A 25,513-nucleotide genomic window follows, 5' to 3' on the forward strand; every position below is an offset into this window, starting at 1 on the left:
ACCCGAACATCGGAGAGTGACCAGATTGACTTTGTAATTTATGACCTACTCGTCTAAAGCTGTGGGATTAATTTAAGAATTATACATTCCCAAGTACATAAAGATAAAGATGTTGGTTTTAAATGTTATTCTTGCATAAGTTTACTTACTGCCATATAAGCATTTGTTCCAACATACGTCTTGGCTATAGAATTCACCAGCTATGAGACAAAACGGTCTGTTAGAACAATATAAAGATAATGTGGAAATAAAATGGGCAATTATTCCCCATTTAACCTACAATCAGCACTCCTATAAATCAACTAAAAATTATGTAAAAGGGAACAAATTCATCCACAAAGACATTAAAAATGATTAAATCTCTCTTTTCTTTTGGATGCGATTTCCAATTTAAACAAGCACAGCATTATGGTTTATAGCAGATAACCTTAAACAATTCACTTAAGCATGATGCTCAGCGCTTTAGTGCCCCAAACCCGCCTGATATAAAAAGTCAATTTGAAGTAGAATCTGAACACCCTCGTCTTTCAGTCGTGTAGCTAAGATGTGAATGGAGCCCCACGAGTCACCAGAATGAGATGAACTAAGGATGCTGGAGGGATAACAGACTTTGACAACTCATAATGCAAAGATGACCCTCGCTTTGGTCTTCGTGTTTGGCTGGGAGGAAAGGTGGCTGAGATTCAAATCAACATCACAGCACGGCATGGGTCACTATCTCTGGGGTTCTCAGGGGAGGCCCAAAATGGAAATTAATTAAAATTGGTGCAGCACATTGTAATGGCCACCACCATTGTTGCTCCCAATATTAATTTTTATTGTGGGCCAGTTGGGCTCCCCAGACACGGCTCCCTCGCTGTCCTCCCTTTTGTCTGGCCAGAGCGCTTTTGTAGCCAAGCTGCATAGCAATGAAGTTTGCTATTCGTAAGTAGTAATTACAATATCAGCAGTTTTTACTGTCATTAAACAATGAACAATCATATTCTGATGAAGGAAACTCGCTCAGAGATTACAAATGAGTAACGCCTGCCGGCCAGTGAGCAGACACAGTCACTGCTTGCTGGGAAGCTAGGTGATTTTCAATCCACAGGGCAGGTGGAACAGAGAAAAGACCTACCTGGGTGCTCACGCCGAAGTCACACAGCTTGACCTGTCCGCTTGTGTTTACAAGCATGTTGGAAGGCTTCACATCTAAAAGGGATCAGAAAAGCTCCAGTGACTGACTTCATATTGACATAGTTTGCTTTTAAAAAGCACACAAGCACACCAGGTAAGAAATAGCATCCTAGGTCACCCAAATTTGGATCACAGATTACAAGGCTTTTTATCTGAAAACAGGTGAAAATCTACTCAAATGCAAGTCCACTCAAACCTTGGCTTTCAACAACAGGAAATACACCCATCATCCCAGCCCCCTGCCCCTTTCTTGGAAAGAGCAGCTAGATTAAAATAAATGCAACCATTTACCAAGCATATGCATAAAAGAGGGTTAGTTTACATGGTATGTACAGCTAAGGTATGGCTCCCATCTAAGAAATAGTAAAACCAAAGGGAACTGGGAACACACGCACACACACACACACACACACACACACACACACACACACACACACATATCAGAAAAACCACCCAGATATCACTGGTAACAAGTCCTAATAGAAGGAAGCAGTGTGAAAATGACATATGACACGTTACCTGTGTTTTAGGTGACAAATGCTACTTCAAAATTGACCTAAAAGATGTGTGCACACATATGCATGCACATGTCAACTTTCCTTTCATTTCCCTCCCCATCCCCATTATCGTTCCTTCCCCTTTCCGATGTCATTGCTGTTACAGTTAACAAAAGAACTGACACAGCTTTGCCAAGGCAGCCAGTCAGTAACTAACACAGAGGGCACCTGTGAGCATCCTCAGGGACAATAACAAGCCTTTCCTGGAATTCAGGGAGGTCACAAAAACTATCCAAGCAAAGCAAGAACACACCACTTCTGCTGGAACAAATGGCACATGCTTTACCATTTCATCTTGAATAGTGACAGTGTAGCACAGGCAGCTAGCTGTATCCATTATCCTTGACTAACCTCAAAGTGACAGTCTCATAGCTTTGGCGAAATATCTAAAAAAATAATTCTGCAGATGAATTAATCTTCCTTAATCTTGTAGCCTGCACTAGGGTAGCCCATCAAATTATCTTGCTAAGAGTGTGTACTTAACTCAAACTTCAAGTCCTAACTCCATAACTGACAGCTAGTGGGCCCTTAGGATACTTAGGATGTGAGAGGCCGGGAAGAGGGGCTTTCCCACACACTGGCTTGCTTATTCAGCATTGTCTCACACTAGAAGGCAGGAACCTGAGTCTCTTCTGCTGTCTCATTCCCAGCCCCTGGAAGAGAGGCAGGCAGTGACCAGTGGATGCTGGCTAAAAGGAGGACCCATGCACGACTCAGCAGATGACCTCTGCTTGCATGTGCCTGTTTTGGTGATAGGTGGGTGAGTGTGGAAGTCATGTCTGTGGTTCGTCCTTCAGTGTGCTCTAACAAATACTGGGTGGGAAGGGACTCCTTGGGTTTAAATTCATCTTCACAGGCTGCCATGAGCCCTTGCCAAGCAGCACAGCCTCTGTTTTTTTCCTGATTCCCATATAATTCTTACAGCACCCATCATTTCTCTCTTTAAAGATAAGATTAAATATATTCCTTGACATACTCTCCCCCTCCGAGAGCAAAGCTGTAGGTCTCTGTACTCTGTTACTGATTGTTACTAAGAGTCTTGATGTAGCTCTGGCCGGACTCTCCCCTGTCCTTGTTTACTTTCTGTTGCTGTGATAAATACCATGACCAAAAGCACCTTGGGGAGGAAAGGTTTTATTTTATCTTACAACTTATAATCCATAATGGAAGGAAGTCAGGCAGGACCTCAAGCAGGAATTTGGAGGCAGAGACTGAAGCAGAAACCATGGAGAAGTGGTGTTTATTGGCTTTCTCACCATGGCACTCAGACTTCTGTTCCGTAACCCAAGACAACCTGCCCTAGGCTGGCAGCAGTGGGCTAGGCCCTGCCACACAAATCAATCAATCAACTGATCAATCAATCAATCAGTCAGTCAGTCAATCAAGAATGGTTGCCTGTGGGCAATCGGACGGAGGCACGGAGGTTTCCTCTCCCTAGATGACTCAAGGATGCATCAATAGACAAAAACAAACCCACCAGCCAACCAAACTGACAAGACACAACCAGCACACATGTGGTCCTCCCACTCAGCCTGGGAAGGGCCAGAAGCACAGGCAAGCATCACCACACCTGGGCCCTGTTGAGCTTTCAAGTGTGCCCCAGCCGTCTGTAGGATGCGGCATTGGCGATCCAGTCACCCTTTGTTGAACTGAAGCTCATCTCAGAGTCTACCTGCCTATATTTTGCAAATTGAATTCTTCCCCACCACCCAAGAAAGGGTTTCTCTTCATATCTCTGTCAGCCTAGAACTCACTCTGCAGATCAGGCTCAAACTCAGAGGGCTGGAATTAAAGGCCTGCCTGGCACCAACTGAATTCTCATTAAGGCCCTCAATTTAGAATATTTTTCATTTGGATCATCTACTGTTGTATATTTTGAACTTGAGACTAATCTGGCTGCCCTACGTGCTTGCCTCCTGGCTGCACTAACTTCTCAGTCCACCGTCATGATGTCCTTTGATTTTCTACAGCACTGACTGAAGTTCTTGCCTGGCACTGAGAGACAACACCACAGTTTACTAGGTATTTACTACACTGGTATCATCACAAGAAATACATTCACAGGGACGGGGTATGTGTCATCCAGGATCATGCTTACTGGGTGATGTTTTAAAAATAATACATTCCACTTACTACTATAAATGCCCCTCTTTCAAGCAACACCTTAAAGCACTGTGAACAGAGCAGACTCCTTTCACCAAGTCTGGGTTCAGGTGGAGACAGCTGCTCGGCAGTCTTTTCCACCATGCCCACACTTGCCGTGAGGCTTTGGACTTGGTTTGTAATATTTTAGCTTCTAGGTCTGCAGGGGGATAACAGTTCCTTTATCAGGATTGGAAAACTCTAAGGATTAGCTGAGACAGTGGATAAAACATTGCTTTTTAAACCATCGATGCTATAAATCAAAGTAGAAAATAATCTTCAAAGTGAGTAGAATCCATAAAGCCAACTTGATGCAGAGGCAACGTTCTAGCCAGATCAGCGCATGCACTCCTCCAGGGCTACTGAGCCAGTCGCACCAGTGTTACGCTGCTGTAGTCTGTGTTCAACACAACGGAGTGATTCTTTAACACCTGTGCTAGTGTTGCCCATTCTCTGCCCCAAACCGCTGAGGGCTTTCCCCCATCAACCAGAAACATGAGGCTGCCCCTCCTTAGCCCCCAGGGCTGGGTGTGAGCTGATGCCCCTTCTGCCTCCTGGCTCACCTGGCAGCACGCTGCTCCTGAATGGATCTTAAGACTAGAATTTTCTGCCCTCTCATTTATGCAGGGCTGGTCCCTACACTTCCCTTAAATTCTTGCCTAAATGTTACTGTGTAACATGTAACATGTAACATGCCTCACAAGCCTAAAGTTCCCTTCTCTTTCCCTTGGTTTAATTCTTCCTTTAAGGTTTAGCATTGTAACACCCTGTATCTCTACATGGAAAACCAGCACTTGCTGTTCTTCTGTTCTGGAAGGAGCGCTCCATGAGCTCACAAGTTGCACTCCATGTCTGGAATGATGTCTGGTGGACATATAAACATTTGTGAGGTGACAGTGAATGAATGATGCTCCTTGAATGGGCTGGCCGGCTCAGCCAGAAGAAGCATGCATTTGACTCAGAACATTCTGTAGAATGGGTACATTCCTAACTGATGATCTTCATTTTGAGACAAATCCGCAGTTATTTCAAAATGTTCGCACAAGAAATATTTATGGTTGTTTCACCAAATAAGAACATGGTAAGAAACATGAGCGAGATGCTATCTCTGGCCTGAGAGCACACCAACAGCAACCCAGGAGCTGCTGATATGCCCCAAAAAACTGCTCAGGAGGTGAGCTACAGCCTAAGCATTCTCTGAATTCCCTTTCTGAACAAACAGTAGGATTCTTATAAATACAGGGAGTCATGCAGCTAAGTCTGGCCGTGCTTCTACAACCAATGCTTTGGGTTCCATCTCAGAGAGACTAAATCAGAGACTAGTCACTAGAGACTCGAACCCAGACTCAAGCCAACAGCAGGAAAAAACCAAAAGAACACACGTTTCTTTGCTTCTGAAGAATCATCTGAAAAGTTAAGATTATACCAAGATTTTGTTGCTGTTACTGTTGCTGTCCCTTAATTACTTTTTAAACACAGGTTTCACTGTAGCCATTTTGCATGTTGTTTGAGAAGTCTGACATTGTATCCACCAGGTGACCACAGCCGAGAAGGGACATATTTCTACTACTCCTTAAGGTCAGCTGTGTTTCACTGCAGCCCACACCACCCTGTGTGTGTGTGTGTGTGTGTGTGTGTGTGTGTGAGAGAGAGAGAGAGAGAGAGAGAGAGAGAGAGAGAGAGAGAGAGAGAGAGAACGAGAGTGCATGTGTGAACACACTGGAACTTTCTGGAGTTGCTTCTACCCTTTTACTATGTAAGTCTTCAGGTTAGGCAGTAAATGCTTTTAACCAGAGCCATCTCACTGGATACTTATCTAAGTTTTATTTTAGTACATCACCATTGTTTTGACATTTCAATACAAGCCAACTCAAACCTTTCAATGCAGTGGTTTCAACCTCCCTGATGCTACGATCCTTTAATACAATTCTTCTAACCATAAAATCTTTTCTATGCTACTTCATAACTGTAACTTTTATTACTGTTATGAATAATAATGTAAATATCAGATATGCAGGATAGTCTTAGGTGACCCCATGAAAGGGTCGTTGGGCCCCCGTAGGGGTCATGACCCACATGATGTGAACCACTGCTTTAAAGACACAAGGGAGACTGATTATATTAGGGCTTCAGTTGTTAAACTGAACTAAATTTGAATCCAAATGACAGAATTTGAAGGAGGATATCTCTAAATGTGGGCTAAGGATAGCACCATTGACTTCAGTTCTCTATGCTGTATATGCTATCCCCCAGAGCTGAGTTAGCAAGAAGCCTAGCATACAGGCATCGGTCGCCCTCACTACATCCAGTTTTCACATCAAGCATGCACATTTTACATCTCTCAGGAAGGGCTCCAGACATGCGGAGGTAATTTTGTTTGTTTCCCAAAAGCCACAGACATCTGATTGGGTCTAAAGATTATTGTAGAGAAAACAATTGTAGCTGTGTTTATTTTAAGGTAATGCCAACTTATGGAAAATAAAAGTCATAGAGGGCTGGCTACTTTCCCTTCAAGTCACCCAGTCATATCCTGGTCTGCCTTCTGTAAGCAAAGCACAAAGAAGACGAGTCATTAACGTGACTGATTATAAAGAGGAGCCATCAGGGCAGATGTAAGTCATTTTGGTTTAATCAGGCCATTAATTATTAGGGTTTATCAATTAGTTTTATTGAAGGCAAGGGAGCTTAAATGAATGGTAGGGCATTGATTTTAACTGAGACATCTTCTCAAAGAAAATACAAATGAGGATGTAGAAGCCTGGAATTACGGGTTCGTTTCATACCTTTAAAGGGGGCTGTGCTTGTATTATTGCCATGTAAAAATCTTTAATGGAAAAGAGAACTAGCTCTAGCCCCTAAGCATGGGGAGACATTATTAGCTGTGTTCCCTGCTTTAAGGTCTGCTTCCCAAGAAGTCAGCAGCATGCTGGAAAGTGAGAGGATAACCAGTGCAAAGCAGCTCATGCTGGAGAGAGGGAGGACAGCCAGTGCAAAGCAGCTCGCTTTAATGCCCAGCACTCTAGATCGTTTGTATGGAAGGACTTAGAGGGGTCAGGGTGGATTCTGTTGGTCATGTCCTCTCAGGAGAAGCATGGGGATGCTAAGCAAAGCGGGTGATGATGCTATCTAAGATCTGCTCACCAGCCTCCCACACAGCCAAACAAGCCATTACCGCTCTGAGCAGAGCTAAGTGCTGTCTCACTGAGGTCTTGGACACTGGCAACTTCTTGAGAGCAGAAGTACCAGCTGTCAACCTGTCCTGCTGATATCTGATTGTATCCGGATATATTCTTAGGTTTGATCTTCCCATATTGACAAAAAATGGGAGTTCAGTGTCAAAAATGGGACTGGCGCAGAGCTAAGCGCCTAATGGGTAATGCATAGTTTGTGAATGAATGTTCCCAACACTTCAATGCACTGTACATACTTTGTCTGTACATACTTCAGAAGCTTTGTCTGAGGTACTGTGCCAGACCCAAGTGCTAAGTGATAGCAAACTTCATTATGCTAACTCTGCCAACTCCAGCTCACAGCAAGCTTCTTCGAGAATGGCAGATACTATTCCAATGGAGTCATAGAGGAGCCAACAATTATCTAGTCACGTCATGCGTCTGTCATCAAAATATTTCCTCAGTCCCTCAATGAGACTTTTTAATGATGACATCACGAATGTGATCTGCAGGAGTGATGGATAGCTGTCAGCACTCCTGACCAATAATATTAAATGCTTAGACAACTGAAAAAAAAATTACCTGGAACAGGAGGAATGGAAGAATTTACAAACCAGGTCTTGGGTCATGTTGAGGACAACCTAAGTCCCCCGCCTCTCCCCCGCTCCCTGGTCTACAGGGGTCTATAATGGAATAGAAACTAAATTAAACATATTCAAAATTAAACATAAGCTGTACAGTTAATAAATCAGGTAGTCCTACCTACTCAGAAACCTGAGGTAGGAAGATGGCTAGAGCCCAGGAGTTTAAATCCAGCTTGGATAATTGTGAGATCTTGTCTCAGCCTCCCCTCCCCCAATAAATGACCATAGAGTGTTTGGTTACAATGCTACCCTATCTTTAACAAAGCATGAAATTCTAGGTAGTAGCACTGACTGCACTCTGTACAGTGATGGCCAAGGGCCAAGTTCTTAAGCTCTGAGGCTGCCTGACAGAAGTGATTGCAGATGTTGAAAAACAGATACTAATTCCACTCCCTGGTGTCTGTTCAACAAAAGCAAAGGGACTTTAGAAAGACATGCACGTTCCCAGGGTGGCACATTGCCCAGGGTAGCCCATGCCTATAATTCTGGCACTTGGAAGGCTATAGCAGGAGGTCAGCCTCAAGTATGCAGCCAGTCCGGGCTACAAAACAAGCACTGTCCAGCTAGGTAGGTGAGAACCTACCTTAAAAATGAAAACCACAAACATAGACAAATAGGAAAGAAAGGGGGAAAGATGTGTATGAATAGCAGCAGCATTGTTCCTAACAGTCTCAAACCACACACCTACGGATGCCACTCCCTCTGCTAGGAAGTGAGGAGTTAGACGATGGTACACCCAGATGCTATATCCAATAGTATTCTGCAATAAAAGTGAATGGATGGCTGACAAATGTTACAGCATAAATCAACTAAAAGTGTTACAGGAACTAGAAAGAACAAGGCACAACAGTTTATGTCATATGATTCTATTTTTGCCCAGAAAAGGCAAATCTATATAGTCAAAAAATAAGACTAATGTTTCCTGGGGAGAATAGTTCAAGGGCTGGGAAGGGGCAGGGACTGACTGTGAATGGGTATGGAGACTTTCTTGGTAGAGTCATGCATATTAGAGGACTAAATTATGGCAATACTTGCATATACTATAAATCTATTTAGCTCATATTTGAATCACATCCTTAAAATTGGTGTCTTTCTTGGCGTATAACAACAATATATCAATAAAGTTATTTAAGGAAAGGAAATAGCCTCAAAACCGAAGTTATCATCAGCAGTGCTAATTCCCAGAAAATCAGTTGATAATTCATAGTTTTGCAGGTACTTTCTAGCTATTATGATCTTTCCATTTATAATAAAGTAGGAGATACCAGTTAACCACCCTAATTATATATAAATAGTCTACATAGACACGGGACACACACACACACACACACACACACACACACACACACACACAGAGTCTGGGTACTCATGATGATTATTTATTATTTAAAAAGGAACTAATTTTAAAATGTCATTTTGTATATATGAGATTTCCTCAAATGACCAAAGCTTCTCCTAAAAAGGACGAAAGTAACTGTTTTAAACCTGAAAAGCTCAATCAGGCGAGCATGGCAGCCTTAGTAGCCTCCCCTAACTGCTCTGACTGATTTTCAGGATAGTCTGATTTTTTTTCCCTTCCACTGAATTGACCAAATTGACTGTGGAAATTGGTATCACGTTGACATGACTCATGTTGCTGCCCATAACTGCCTTACACAGAAATGAGATCTTTACACGGGCAGCATCAATTAGCTGATACAGAAGCTGCAGAAACAGCAGTAAGCTGGGCTTGCTAATCAAGGCTGAGCCCTTCAAAACCAGGGCTAGCTGCAGCTCCTCCCAGGGCCTGCCCTGCCAGCTCTGCCCAACACAGACAGCATCAGGGGTCAGGGTTTGGCCAGGGCCCTCTGGGCCTGCAGAGTAACTAGCGAGGTGACTTTCTGGTCAGAGCAGACTCTGTGAATGCTTTTGTCAGAAACAAAAGCCACACAGGCGGACTGCAACCTCTCTGTGAGAGCTGTTTGCCATAGGTGTTGGTGGCAGCATTTGCTGCTCCCTTTTGATCTCCCTGGTGTGTTCACAATACTGGCTTACTTGGTCTTTCTGGGGTGAGTCTCACTGGGTTACCTTTACAAGCAGATATGATGCCTTTTATTTTATTTATTTATCTGTGTACACGTGCACTATCCTGGGGTGCATGTGCCATGGAGGGTAAATTGCAGGCACAGGCTCTCTCCTCCTACCATGTGGCTTCCAGGGATGGAGCTTGGGCCATCAAGCATGGTGGCAAGGACTTTCCCCACAGAGCAATCTCATCCGCCTGCATGATGAGTTTTTAAGGAAATACCAGTCAGTTGTACAATGTGCCACACAGTTCTGTTGTGATACCATGTGGGAAGCAGAACTCAACTTTTCTTTGATGCCCCTCCTCCATAAAGCTCCACTCTCCATTCACTAGGATCCAGGGGACATATCAAGTAGGTCTCCCATCTTAGAACGTCCCCATCCCTGAGCCGGGGCTCTCCAGCAGTATCCCTTCATTAAGTTTAATTGTCTGATGAAAAGATAATATTCAATACATCTCTCTAGTCATTTCTTGGGGACTGTACTCTAATGAGTGAGAACAGCAGGTACAATTAAATACAGTCTGTGGCGACACTGCATTAGAGCCATCTGCACACAACAGGAATGCACACAGGAGAGGACCACACTGCAATATCAAAGCTCCTCTAAGCACTCCATCATAGAAAAAAAGGGTGGTCACCAAGCATTCTTGCAAAGGCCCTAAATAAAATTAAGCAGCACCATTAGCTACTGTAAATGACAGCCACTGCCTGGAGCCTCCTGATTCAGCTCGGAGGAGACACAATATGTGGCTTTCCTCTCCTTTGGAATCCAGAGGAGACCTTTGTAAGGTTAATATTAAGGACACATAGGCCTGGACCCCTCATTTCTCCTTTCCTTAAAATTGTATTTATTACTGTTTTTACGGTGCTAGGGCTTGAACCTGGGGCCTCACACGAGCAAGGCAAGTGCTCTACAACTGGGTTAGATTACCCATCCTCTTTCCCTAGTTATTTCAGAGTAAGTAAAATATCCTGCCTGCAGTCTAGACATGTCCTGTGTGGATGGGGGACACTAACCGTGGAACAATGGACTCCTGGGAGCCTGAGGGGACTGACATTCTCCCCTCACCCCGGAAATCGATGCCGAGGCTAAGATGCCATTAGATGAAGATCCAGAACTATCAATGATTCTTCTTAGCAGGAGAAAAGGATTGAGATATGGAAAGCAGGATAAATGAAGGAGAGTAGCATGTGCTGGTGGATCCTTTCGAAGTGGAGGTGCTATTAAGATTAACGCCTAACACTCGCTCTGTGTTAGTCCAAGCTGTCATCACTGCCATGCATTCTCTCTTTTGAGCTCACTCTAACCCTGAGACAGGAATCATGATTAGCCTCACTTGACAGATGAGGAAATCAAAGCTCAAATTAATGAAATTACTCCATCACGATGCCACACCCTGTCACTCTGATGCAAACTTTGGCCTCAATGAGCTGCATCTTCCTCAGAGGAACCCTGCTCGGGTGCATCAAGTGGCCGGACTCCTGTACCAGCTTTGCTACTACCAACTGGGTAATTATGAGAAATTAAGGGGAAAGGGAGCCCAGATGCTTTCCTTGAGTGCCTTCTTCCTATTTCTAACAAGCTGGATTTCTAAGAAAAGCCGCGCTCTCACCTTCTTGCTGCTCTTTTGGAACAGCGACAGTTTGAACTACTCATGCCCACCATAGTCTGTAGACACCCTGCTCTTACCTCAGAGGGGCACAGGTGACCTCCGGTAGGGTCAAACCAGACTGTATCCTTCAGTCCTGCCCTCTGACTCCTGCATGAGATGCTGACCAGGACTGCCTCCCTGGGCACTGAGCAAGTCAGTAAGCCTCTCTGGACATCCATTTTTCTCATTTAAACACAGACACAGACATGTTTCTCACAAGGCTGTCATGAAGACTAAACAAAATGATATCCACACAAGGCCCATTACAGCAGCCCCAGAAGGTATGCAGTAACTGACAGCAGTAACTTACTCCTCTAGAAGCAAAAAGCTAGATTTGATTCCCGCAGTGCTGGCCCTCTTCAGCCATGCCCTTGGAGGGAAGGGGTGGGTGTGGAGTCCTCTAATGTAGCAGTCCATTTGACTGGGCAGAATGTGCCACTGATGACAAAGCTCTTACCTTTTAATATTACTACAAACAGTGCAGGGCTGCTGAGACCTCACACAGCTTTAGGGACTGACCTATCTAGGAGGCCAGGGGAGAGACAACAGACACACGCAGAAAGGTTAGGGTCGGGCAGGCCATTTTATACAGCTGAATCAAGGTGGGTTTATTGTACGCCTCTTTTTATTTTGAACAAGGAGGCAGGGTTAGCTAATGCTGTTGGTTGGAAGTTCTCTATAGGGGCACTGTCTCAGGTTCTAAACCTGCAGGAGAAGGAAGCTGTGGCTGACAGTCTCTGCTCAACCCTCTGCCAACACCCATACCCAGAACAGAGGAAGGCTTTGCTAGTCCCACAAGTCTGAGGCATTGGGGTCCTTGAGCAGGCTGTGCTCATGTCAACTATACACAGTCATTCAGGATGTCATTCACTCCTCCTTCAAGATGACTTTGAAGTAAGCCACACTACAGAAAGTTCCAGGATTAAAACATCCCAGATGACCAACCCATTCATCTGATAAATAAGTTTGGGTACATGGCCACCCTCACAAGATCCCTGTGGCTGCCGTCCTCCCCAGATGGTCCTCTCCCTCTGATAAGCCTCGAAACTTCAGATTTACCTAGAAGACAAAACTCAGAGGCAACTGACCATGCAACTTATGCAGTTGACGTGGCTGAACAGGATCCTGTATGTCAACAGTGCGATCATCTGTGAGTCAAGTCACACAACTATCATGAAACTTACTTCTAATCCCAACCTCCTTATCACACAGACAGTCTTAGAGAAAAATACCTGCATTTCCTATATACATATATATATTTCTCTCTCTATTTCCTAACATATATTGATATACATTTTTTTTAAATGCTGCACTGGCTAGTTTAATGTCAACATAAATCATCTGAGAGGAGAGAACATCAATTAAGAATATGTCTTCATAAGATCATGTTGTAGGCAAGCCTGTACGGCATTTTCTTAATTAGTGATTGATGTGGGTAGGGTCATCATTCCTAGGCTGGTGGCCCTGGGTTCTATAAGAAAGGAGGCTGAGTAAGCCATGGAGAGCAAGGCAGTAAATAGCACCCTTCTATGACCTCTGCACCAGCTCCTGCCTCTAGGGTCCTATTCTGTTTGCGTTCCTGTCCTGATTTCTTTCAAGGATGGGCTACAATGTGGATGACAAGTATAAATCAAATAACCCCTTTCCTCTCTGGGTTGCTTTTGGTTTTGGTGTTTTATCATAGCAATAGTTACCCTAACTAAGACAGTGTTCTTTTGAGATAACCATAGACTCACATGTGGTTGGAAGGAGAATAGAGACATACTGTGCTGGCCTCTGGATACTTTGCTATAAAGGTAGCATATTGTAAAACTATATACTACAATACACCTTCCAAGGAACTGAAGTAAAAACACTCTCAAGCTGGAGAACATTTCCATACACAGGCTCCTCACTGTGTCCTCTGTAGCCAACTCCCTGCTCTCCTAACCCAATTTCCTCAGCCCCTAGAAACTACTGGTCTGCCTTCCACTTTTCCAACTGTACCATTCAAGAATGCTATATAAACTGAACTACATGACTTCAAAACTTTGTGGTTGCCCTTTTTACTCTGAAGAATTCCCAGCAGACTTACCTAGTGTGTTGACACTAACAGGCCTCCCCCCCACTGCTGGGCAGTGCTCTATGGCAGGAATGCACTGGGCTCATTTCATTGTTCCCCTGTCAAAGGACATCTAGCTTGTTCCCAGTTTTGTGTTAATGTGGGACAAAGGCTGGGATGAGCATGTGTACACAGGCGCTGTGCGGATCCAGGTCTTTATTTCCCGGTTATAAGGGTAGCCGTGTGCTCAGTTTTCCTGGTGGGTCAGTGGTGGGACTCTCGCTTCTTTCACAGCTGCTAACAACTGACCTAATTTCGGCAGCCTCACTGGTGTTTGTAGATGTCCCTGCTGATTGATGTTGGTGTGGGTCTGCGTTCTCTGCAGGACAATGAGGCGACCATCTTCTCTATATGATGATTTGCCACCTGTCCATCCCCTTGTCCTTTGCCCATTATCTAACTTGACTGGTGTTTTTGTTCTTTCTGTTGCATTTTGAAAGTTCTTTATAAGGTCTTGGCACTTTTTTTTTTTTTAAAACACTTAAGTAACAGTGTATAGAATTTCTTATCTTTCAAAAACATTATTATGCATGCAGAAATTCCTTTGATTACTAATGACCAAAACAGGCAAGAAGGCTTAATTTCTAGAAATGTTCACTTGTGCAGTCAGAGCTGGAGAAAAAAATCAACAACGTGTACTCATTACGCTGGTTTAGTTTGCCTCAGTTAACCGGCTAAGTCATCTTTTCTCATGAGTTGTGACCTACTGTAGCATTGGTGTGGAATGCCTACATGCAAAGGATATTTAACAGGAGCCCAGGTCTAACAGTGGCTCTCACCACTAATACTTGTTCAGCACAAACAGCCCCTGACAGATCCGCCTGACTAAGCAGCCCCAGCACTGGAAGAAGGCGGCCATCCAGTTTTCCCATCATTACCCTCTGCAACATAAAACCAACTGGGGATGACTCCTTTAAATTGACTTGGATTGCTCAAATGCTAACCAGTCCTTGAAAAACAAAAACAAAACAAAACAAAACAAAAAACCCAAACCAATAACCTGGTATTTCAGGAAGTGAAATGTGGCCTACGCAAAAACTCCCTGCCACCCGAAGGGAAGCCCCGCTGTCTAGTGTCTGTAAGGAGGCTGTTATGGAAGCGTTGTGCAAGCTACATTTCATCAAGAATCACTTACAATCAATCATGTAATTTTCTATTGGTAGCAATGCCCACCATGAGGGGATCACTCTTGTGAATGTAGTTTAGTTTCCTATTATCTGTACCACAAATCCCAGCTCTACACACATTCAGACAACTTTTAACACCTTGACATCAGATTTTCTTTTCTAAGAAATTCAAAGATTTTACACGTCTCTTCTGTTCTCTTAGCGCAGTAATTCTGGAGTAGGGTATGCGTATGGTGCTTTCATCACACAGATGTACTGATGTCATTTACAAGGTACTGGCAACTACACGACATAGGCTAGCACTTTCCTGGTCACTCTCTCCCAGATGACCGCACTCGGTCCTCTCAGATTCTTCCAGAAGGATGCCTTTTGCAAGACCTCTCTGCACATTCTTTTCTGAGAATTTCCTGTGAATCTACAATTATTTTAAGATTCACCACCACCAACCATTGCCACTTTTCATCCAAGTTGTGACTCTGCACGTTCTCCATGATTAGGGCCCGTGAGATGGCTCAGGAGTAAGCATTTGCCGCTAAGCCTGACGATCTAAGCTTGACTGTTGGGGCCTGAATGCTGGGATTGTCATATGCCCATGACACACACAATAAGTGCATTAAATTCTTCTAAGTAAAAAAGAGAAAAAACTCTGCTAATGACACTATTTCATTTTCAGTGCAAGCATCTAGCCCAGTGCCAAGTCCTTGTGTGCACTGTGGGTACTAGGGTATGTGTGTACAGGTATGTGTGCACATATGCATACTGGTCAGAGGCCCACACTGGGTATCTTCCTCAATACCCCTTCTCCTTGTGTTTTGATGAACTTACTGATATGAGAGGGATCCTCTCTTATCTGCCTCCTTCTGTGGGATCACAGTCCTGTCCCTCGCCTGCCTTCTTACAGGGGTGCTAGAGATCCAAACTCAGACCCTCAAATTTGTTCAACAGGCGTTTGACACAAAACCCCTAACTTCTGGTCTGTTCTCCCAAAGCACAGATCCTTCAAGTGCCTCTCACGCTTTCGTAGGCCATCCTCCCTTCATGACTGCCAAGGCCTCCCACCCTACTTTCACAGTTCTAGAACACTGCTCATATGGAGTATTAGAACACTTTGCCCACGTTGCCGCATGGACTACAGTTCAATCACTTTACTGACAAGTCCCACCCTCAGTGTGGACGCTCCACCGTGGTGTGGATGCTCCATGGTGTGCTTATCATCTACCTGATTAAAGACTGGTGATTGTTTCCAGTTTGGGAACAGGTGACTGCTTAGTAGTTTTATGAGGCAAGTGCTTTATCTCTCCTGTGTAAATATTAGGGGAGGATGGCTGGGCCATGCCGTCAGAAATGTGCATGTGTTACTCTCCTCCTCAAACCTGCATTCCAAAACCACCTTCTCTGTGAGCTCCATGTGCAGAAACTTCCCGGGCCTGTCCAGTGATGGATCTAAAATGGTCCCCCTTCATCCTTTAGCTAACTACTTTCTAATGCATTCCATATTTAACACTGCAGTTATTGCTTATGTATGCATGCATGTGTGTGTGTGTGTGTGTGTGTGTATGTATGTATGTATGTATGTATGTATGTATGTATGTATTTTATCCACCCCTGCTAAAAATGTTTTTTGAGTGTAGAAACAGACATTCCCCCAAGTACCCACAACAACATCTAGAACACAGCTAAGAAATAAAGATCCATGGAATCGCTAAGCATTAGCTTAGATACCCAAGGCAGCACCCTGGAGAAGTCTAGGTGGGGTCAGTTTAGGGAAGTAATATCAGGGAAAATAAAGTTTCTAGCCTGTCTGCTGAAACAAAGAGTTGGTTTGTTTTTTCTCTGAGATCAGAAAAGATTGGGTTCATTTAGGTTGTCTGGCCACAGACAAAAGTTTCTTTACACAGAAATCTATCGGGGTAAAAACTGTTCTGCAAAGTTGCTTGAAGACAGAGTTCCACTTTATATCTCAGGCTGGCTTGACACCCACGACCTTCCTTCCCCAGCCTTCCAAGCGCTGGGATTACAGGAATGCACCAAGCCCAGCTTTCCTGTTGGGGAAGACAAGTAAACTGGCCTAGGCTCATATATAGAAAGGCTTACTGGTATACAAGAGGTCTAGCTTTCTCTTCCCACAGGTTTCCACATCTCTGACAATGGCCCTGACTGACGGCTGGTTTTATTTTCTTAATCTAAGTTCTATTCTCATTACCCTTCCATTTCTTTTTTATCCTTGGGGAAAGCAAGAGCAGTTACTGCCAGGGTATTCTCACGTTTCCCACAGAAATGGCATAGGTGTTAATCTTGCATTTATGTTTGATGTGGGTAATGACGGCTGTGACTGGAGCCGTGGTTATTAATATGCAGGGCTCTCACCTCATTAGTGGTGATGTATGTTTTGAAGTTAAGCTGCAGTGTTTGCTGGAATGTTCTCACTGTTCACTTCCTTTGTTTTGACTCACGGTCAGCACGGGCTGTACTCACAGGGCCTCCCTTATGTCATAATGAAGACAGCTTTTCCACAGTAGTTAATCTTGGTGGGTGTTTCAAAGATTTTAAATAAGTACATCTTCATATGATGACATCACATTTGTTTTAGCTTAAGAAGAGACTTAAGGATTTTCTGACCCTGTAACACAAACCACAATAAACTCCCCCCGGGCTGGATGAAGGAATAGAGTATTTTTATTGATAGGATGGAGTGATTAATTCAGTTTTAATAGAAGTCCACCTTCAGGACTATATTGAGCATTCACAAAGTCCTTGAACATTTATCATCTCAAATACTAAAATGCGAAAGAGGGGAACAGCTGCCTGGACCCCTGATGACCCAGCCTGGGTAGGAGCTGCTCACTCCAGGTTCCGCCACTTCCAGGGGGCATAACGTGCAGCTGAGTAAACCAGCAAGGACCCAGCCAACAAGCATCATGGGATGAAGGGTTTGTCGCTGCTTCATGTTCAGGCTGCTCTGCTCTATAGTCCCCACTTATACTGTGGAAAGATGCTGCAGTTTACCTATGCACGTTCCATAGTTAAAACCCAAGACCCCAAATCAAGCCATTTATATGGGAGAAAAAGTCTGTTCTTTTATATCATTAACCAAACATGTCTCCTATTCTTCATCTTAGAAAAATGTGTGCTCCTGAGTATAAAGTAATGTCATATTAATAATTTCCTGCTCTGTTTGTGGAGAGCAGCCTTAGCAAACGATGATCAGAGGAGAGCTCCAGTTCTCAGTACTTAGACCAACACAAAGGAGGCCGCTTGGATCACTCATTAATGCCTTTCCCTCGTCTTCTCACCGCTGTCTGCTCACACAGCCTAGACCAGCCTCCCCTAGCCCCATAAAAGGAGCCAGCTTTGATTTGACAATGTGACACATATTCAGATGTATTCCCATCATCAGTCAGAGGAAACAAAACCCAGTCTGTGTGAGCAAGGGGGAAGAGCGGTGCGCGTACTCAGAACGAGGGCATAAACAACCGCATTACCTACTTAATTGCCTTAGCTGAACTTCGAAGCTCTGATCTTTAATTGCCTGATTGAACTCATCTAAAAAGCTACAATTTTTTAATCAAGGAGAAAATTAAATAGCTTTTTGGTAAATAAAAAGGCATCTTTAATCTTAGTTTTATGAAATCCAAGTTATTAAATATGGACAAAACCTACTCGATTTAAGCTAAACTTCTCATTGCAACCTTTTACAGAAGTCTTCAGAGACCAGCTTCTTTTACTCTAAATTCAGAAGGTAAAAAGCCTCTATGAGTCGCTATGGAACTCTAAGGCCAAATATATCATTCCATTAAGTGAGATACATAACCACAGCACACTGTTTTCGAGAGCCGAGTGCCCATTTCCGGGGAACTCATTTGCACTATAATCCAGTCACCCTGCTACCCAGGCAGAGATGCATATTCCTTCCCTGGAGGCCCAGAGGCCCTGGCAGCCCTAACCTCTGCTCTCAGACACCTCCCACGGAGAGATCTCACAGCAGACTCACTCTGGGTGTTGAATGGGCCAAAAATCCAAACCTGAAGAAAGACTGTGGATTCTTTTTGGAAACCTGTGTGGTTCAGCCAAGTCCCCACGACCCTCCCCTACCGTGTAACTAAAGGCCTTTCTGAGCCCAAGCCACAAACAGGAAGGGAGGAAGGCACACTCGTCTCCGAGGGCTCTGGTAACCGCGCCTGCCACCATGACCACAGGACTGTTCTGGCAAACTGGCCCTATGCTTTATTTTCAGATCTGCACTGATCTGCCGGAAGCACGCCTAATGAGATATCATTTCAACAGATAAGCAAACAGAACTGGCTATTCTCACAAACAGTCGGAGTAACTCCACATAATCTAAGACACAGGGATTCTAGACGCATAGTGTCTTGTCAGCATGATTTGTCACTGTAAAGAGGAGGAGAGAAGATACTTTGGAATAACTGGGGCACACTTCCCTACCCACCAGACTTCTCAGAGTGACCACATTTTCCATAGTTATGGCGTAGAGAATTCATTGTCCCAGAGTTACCTAGTCTGCCTAGAGTACAGAACAATTACAAGTCTCAATTGATAACAACACTCCCATTTACACAGCTCAGTCATTTCAGCGAAGGCTTCACTCTTGAGCACCGGTGTCGCCCCTTGGATCCCATGCAAATGAACAGCAGAGTGAAAGGCTAGCAGATGCCAGGTGCCGGCACTGGCTATAGCGGTTCTGTGGGTAGTACATAAGGCAGAAGTGCAGTGGGGAAGAGAAAGCAGCTCTGCTGATCAGGTCAAGGTGTCCCTTTCTGTTACTCACCAGATGTGTACACATATCCAGGAAGTGACACTGACCCAGCTGGGCTCATGCTCCCCACCACTCTGGTACCATTTACCCAGTGGCTTTAAGGAGGCAGGGGAATGGGGTAGGGCTTATGATTCCATTTAGTCAGCACGGATGCCTTCAAGAACTGAATATTAGGCTTTCCCAACATGCAGATATCCTGTTTGATGCAGCTATTCTCTTTCAAACTGTGAAGAAGTCGGAGGCTATTGAGAGCATCTACACAGACCAGAGGCCACAGTGCAGTGCAGGAAACAGCAGCTAAGGGCAGGGAGAGCTCCTCCAAAAGCTTTAGTCTTTTCTTAGGAAAAAAAAAATCCAAAAATGAAAACTAAAACCAAATAAAAACCCCACCTTTTCCTGTGATCACATCCGAGTGTACAATACTGCATCCCTAGGTACACAAAGCCAGGAGGAGCAGATGTGTTCTAAGTTGAATGTGAGGTGGGCTTTGTTACCATCTCTTTCTCTTTTCACAATTTGCTTGAAATGACTTCAGACATTTTGGGAACACTGAACAAGCTAAAGGCTCCTTGAGACACGCGACAGTTATCAGGTCACTCCCTTCCACGTTACCAGAGCAAAGAGCCGCTCCGATTCGTTAACTAGTCCCTTGTCTAAAGTGTCATTTCCTGGAAACAGGATGTCTCTTCAGAGCGACACCTGACAGGCTCACAGGGGAGGGCCGAACCTACAGTTAAATAACATGAAGCCATTTCAAATAGCACAAAATATGTTTTGCATGCTTGAAAAAATAAAACTCAGAAAAAATACAACTCCCTAATTAGTACCGAAAAAAAAAATACAGAAATAAGAGGGAGAACATAGGAAAAGTAACACTTACAATCACCTTCTGGATGGTCACATCAGCTGTCGGAAATGTCATTTTTTAACCAAGATGACTGCAGAGCCTCCCCATCCCTACATTAAGTTCATTTGTGGGACCCAGAACATACCTCTGTGTAAAATCTTTAAACTCCACAGATAGGTAAGGCCTTTAACAACCTAAAATTGTGAAAGGAAAAAAAAAACAGTACAGTTATAGACATTATAGGGAATGCTCCAGAGTTAAATAAACCAAACACAAATTGTTCTTTATATTTCTGTCACACCGCGAGTAGCTCTTGAATATTTCCCCCTCTGTGCTAGGCTCTCAGGGACACCAATTGCAGAGCTCCACACTCCTTGCCAGTGAGTTTACTGTATCAGAAGACTGGTTGTGTCAGAGGAAAGAGACGAGCATGTGTCACAGAACAACCTGGAAGGCCACACACCAAACCCCAGTGGCTATGGGCAGGTTAGGAGAAGGTCAGAAGAGCGGGACAAAGACTTCTTAAACAATCTTTCAATATCTCTAAATCATTTTTTTAAAAGAATGATTTTGTTTTTATTTTATGAGTGTGAGTGTTTGCTGCACGAATGTTTGTGCACTATGTGTGTGCTTACTGTTCATGGAGGCCAGAAGAGGGCGTCAGATCTCCTGAACTGAAGTTGCAGACAGTTGTGAGCTTTCATGTGGGAACTGTGAATTAAACCTGGGTCCTCTGCAAGAGCAGCAAGTGCTTTTAACTGCTGAGCCATCTGGAGATAGCCCCTGAGAAATTTTTTAAAGTCATGCTATTTATGATGAAAGAAAAATCTTTATTTTATTTTTTGGTAATGCTGGAGAATAAACTGAGGGCCTTCTGTGTGCTCAGGAGGAGCTGCACCAATCAACTCTATGTCTAGAACAAGACCATTAAAGAAACTGACTCATGAAAGGAATTGGGTAAAGCAGAAATCACCCTTTCCAATAGCAGCAAGGAGAGCCTGACCAAGACGCCAAGCCTTGAGCGGCAAACTTAACTGATGTGAGGAAAAGAGAAGACGACACTGGACCAAATTAAAGATACATTTCAATCAGATGTGTCTGTTCCCCAGAGGACTCTGCTCTAGGCTCTGTGGGAACTTTTGATATGAACTTCAAAACTTTCCTGTTAGGTTTAAAATAAAATAAAAATTAGTAATAATTTTAAAGGGTTTGTAGTTACTGTAGAAGGCTTTCTTATTCCTTCTTTAGTAAACACACCGAGAAGCACAGAAGGCACATTTGCGGCTCAGAGCATGCGTGTGGAGGAAGCACAGAGAGCATCAGTGTGCAGTCCAGAGAAAATGGGTGAGAACACTCCTCCGATTTCACCTGGATTTTCTCCTTTAACTGCCAGAGTTAGGAAAAAATGGTTAAGTGAATAAGACCCTAACTATACAGGTTGTAATTACTACCATCTATGTGGAAAATTTAATCAGGAATTGCCATTAAGATCTTCTAATCTTGATGTGAGCATGTGACTCACCGGTAAAGGGTTTGGGTGTGTGTAGGAGGCCCTAGGTTCAATCTCTAGTGCCACTAAACAAATAACAAAGTTTATACAAAAAGTGGCTATTAAATGAAAAGGATGTTTTTACTTATAGCACACGAATAGGAATGTATAATTTCAAGGCTGACTATTCATCATTGGATTTTAAGTAAATCAAGTGCTGTTACTGAAAACGTACTGAGAAGTATGAGAAAGCACCTACTGTTACAGACACTGTGGGTGAGCCAAGGCTACACGACGAGAAAAGCTTCCTGGATGGGAAGCAACCAGGCTTTGTGCATCATAAACAGGACGTGAGAGGAGGAAGGCTGGAGGCCCCGTGAGCAAAGAGTATGGTTGATAAAAACTGACTAACAGTAACTAAAAACCAGAAATACAAAGTAAGGAACACAATTTCCAAATATTGAAGATCTAGCTCTGAATGAGGCCAGGCCATTTAACTTCTCTGAGAGAACAGGAGGAACTCTGGGGGATCTGATGAGAGAATAGGCAATTCCATTCCACACTTATCTATTCTAAGAAAACAGACACATTTTTATAGCAAGCAAGTTCTTCCAGAGTTTGGAATCACTGATATCATAAGACAGTATTGCAAGTAATAAACCATGGGAAAAGGCATATCAAATCACGGATATTATACGCATGTTCAAATGTTATACCATGTAAATAAATACGTAAGTTATGATAGTAAAATTAAAATATGAATTTAAAGTGAAAGTATAAATGATGGTAATTTTATCACTGAAAGTAAGACAAAGTATTTAAATGTTCATAAGTGAGCCATGAAAACAGTCTCTCTGAGTAGTGGGGGAGGCCATGATGGTCAGCAGGGAAGCAGTGAGCTTTTGGGTTCTGAGGAGTGGGCTGCAACTTCCCGACTCAGACCTCCCAGTTACAGGCTGTGTGCTGCCAACATTAGCTCAGCAGCAAACGATCAGAAAACACATAAACAAGACACAACCGTACAGGCACAGACTGCAGAGCAGTGAAAGAAACACAGTACTGATTTTATGATATTTCATAAAATCATTTTGAACTATACGTCCCCCAACTTTGAAGACAAAAAGATTTCCCTTTAATGTGTATCAGCATTCGTGTATAAAGGAGCAGGAAGCTGTCCACTAATTGAATATCATTGGTATTCAGTGGGAGAGGCTGCACAAAAGCTCCAAAGAGCCTTGACACTAGCAGCATGTATATCTGCTGTCAATCACCACTCTTGACATGTCAAGTGCACGTCTTTCCATGGACAACGTCAATCAACATTAACATTAGCATTCAAAACACACGCAGTGTGCCCTGCTTCAGAAGTGAGAGGGCAAGAACTGTTGGGCAGCGGAAGGGCATTCTCCTTTATAAGAAGCAGGGTAGAAATTCGCAGAGTCGGGAGGCTGAGATCAGGTAGTTTACATGGCTTTCTTCAAAGGAAAAACATTCTCTCTCCTACATATATCCTACATGAGAAAATCTTAGCCGTATTTCACCGACACTGATAGGCTCATCCTGCGATGACCTTCAGCTCTGTGGACCGGCCTTGCATGCCAGATTACTAGAGCCAGAGAAATTAAGTTCATTTTGCAGAAGAGATTCCTCAGAGAAACATGGGAAGGTCTTCAGTGACCACAGTGGCCCAGGCCGGGAGTCCTGGGGGACTGAAGTTGGGGAGTAGCTGAACCACCACAGGCAACAGCAAGCTCCCGCTTGAAAATGGGAAGCTAAAGCCACTGTGTCTGTGCTTCTCCGTTATTCTCTTGCACTGTTCTTCCCCCTCTCCCTCTAGGTGTGTGTTTTCACCCAGTCTCCCCTTTAATTCTTCATTTCCCCACCTCATTTCTCAGAGAACAGAACGCAGGAGCAGTGGGTCTGGAGACAGACTGTCCTGTACCTAGGATAGCACTGACTAGTTAGGACAGTGACTCAGGATGAGGTATTGGATGTTCTAACCCATTTTGCTTAGTACTGATGGGCCCAACAAACCTCCCCCACAGCTGTTGGAACCTTAGGTAGCACACTCGTACATGCGTAGACCACAGAGACTGGTGCACACAGACCCATTTGATTCTGTTGCTGGACTGGACAGAGCTGAGGCTATTTGCATGAGCCATCATGGCCTGACTGAGAAATTCAAAGGAAAGAAACGGATGTCATCTTGGGACCAATTCAGGAGAAGTAACCACGGAAACTGGGAACCAGAACAGGTTGTGTGTATGTGCATTTCATACTCAATGAGGGACCTACCACCCAACAGGGCCATAGCTGAATATGGACTGATAAGATCCTCTTGCTATGAGATGCTATCTCTGGACCAGTGTGCTGTTTATTAGCTACAGGAAGGATCATCCATGCTTGGAGCCCATTCAGACCCCTCCTCCCCACACAGATACACACCCCACTTTTGAGGTGCTGAACAAGCGTAGGACACTAACAGAGTTTGTGAAATCTGACAGAAGAGCAAAATTGATGAAAGCATTTCTCCTATATGCACCACGGAGGCTGTCATCACTATGGCCTAGATCACAGGAAGGCTGAGGAATGGGCCTTGTTTTATAAGCGACTGTCCCTGATCCAAAACCAAATAAGGGGCACATTAACTTTTCTTGGACTAGCACTCATTTTAATGTTTCTCCCTAATACAGCGTTTTGAAAATTTTTCAACTACCCAAACATCATGTCCTGCATTCGAAGCTGGTTGCTTTCTGCTGACTCTGTTGAGTTACAACTTTCCCATCCCAGCTGATCAGAGCCCAGCGGCCTTGTTTCTGCTCTGCAGAGGAGGGAGGCAAGGCTGACAAGGCCGGGGAGAGCACGCATCTTTACTGAACAAGATGGACTCTAGTTCCCACTCGCAGTAGATGATGGGACACAGGACTTGCAGGCTCCCTGCGCTCCAGCTGCCTCTCCTCACCCTTTATCACACGTGTCATTAGACTCTAGAGCCAAGAACTGCCAAAAGCCACAACGCGTCCATTCCCCTCTGAGATTAGAAGAGGAAAGGAAACATTTTTAGTTTCATCTAAATCACTGACTTAAGTACTCAGGTTTCATCCTGAAGAGCCCGCCTCCACGTGTACATTAGAAGCTGCTTGCAGAGGCAGCATCAGAGAGGAGAACACTCACCACCCTGGGCAGTTCACACCAATAATTAGAAAGAAAAAAAGGAAGCTGTGAATTACAATGAACTAAGCCTGAGTAAGTGTCCATGTTGGATTAAAGAATTTGAGTTGTCAGTTTGATGTATAATGAATGTGAAAATAAGCCATTTAATTAAATGGTACATGATATAATCACTTTGTTCTGCATTAAACCACTTAATTTAACAGAGTGCCTTACTTTAGCAATTGTTTACGATTACAGCACCCAGTGACTCTTCTTAGACACCGCTAGCTTATATTATTCCCAATCTCAAATCTGGAACTTACATAATAACGCAGTTTAGATGATATGATTTGCCTATTTATTAGTGAGTGTAGAAGACAGGAAAACTGTTTTTCATCACAAAGGGCACAAGATCTTAGATATAGTCTCCAAAAGATAAAATAAACACCAAGAGCAGACGACTGCAAAACCATTTAAAAGCAAAGTAAGATTCTGTTTAGAGACTGTTTCACTAATTTAGATTCTTAAATTATTTTCAAATTCTATGCCTATAATCATTAAACGTCCCCTGAAACAGCTTTCTCTGTGAGGAAACAGAAACCTGAGCACCAAGGT

At 43.8% G+C, this 25,513-nt stretch overlaps 1 protein-coding gene across 10 annotated transcripts in view; it reads right to left on the bottom strand.

Moving 5' to 3' along the window:
- Positions 1-25,513, bottom strand: part of Map2k5 (mitogen activated protein kinase kinase 5) — a 227,780-nt gene that overhangs the window by 102,399 nt on the left and 99,868 nt on the right. For all 10 annotated transcript variants that reach the window (XM_017595501.3, XM_006243229.5, NM_017246.2 and 7 more), the window contains 3 exons: positions 20,402-20,450; positions 1,118-1,191; positions 150-200 (listed from right to left, as the gene is read on the bottom strand). In XM_017595501.3, coding sequence (XP_017450990.1) covers positions 150-200; positions 1,118-1,191; positions 20,402-20,450 — 174 coding nt within the window. The remainder of the gene's footprint in view (positions 1-149; positions 201-1,117; positions 1,192-20,401; positions 20,451-25,513) is intronic.

This window comes from Rattus norvegicus, chromosome 8, assembly GCF_036323735.1.
Source record: "Rattus norvegicus strain BN/NHsdMcwi chromosome 8, GRCr8, whole genome shotgun sequence".
NCBI classification, from domain to species: Eukaryota; Metazoa; Chordata; class Mammalia; order Rodentia; family Muridae; genus Rattus; species Rattus norvegicus.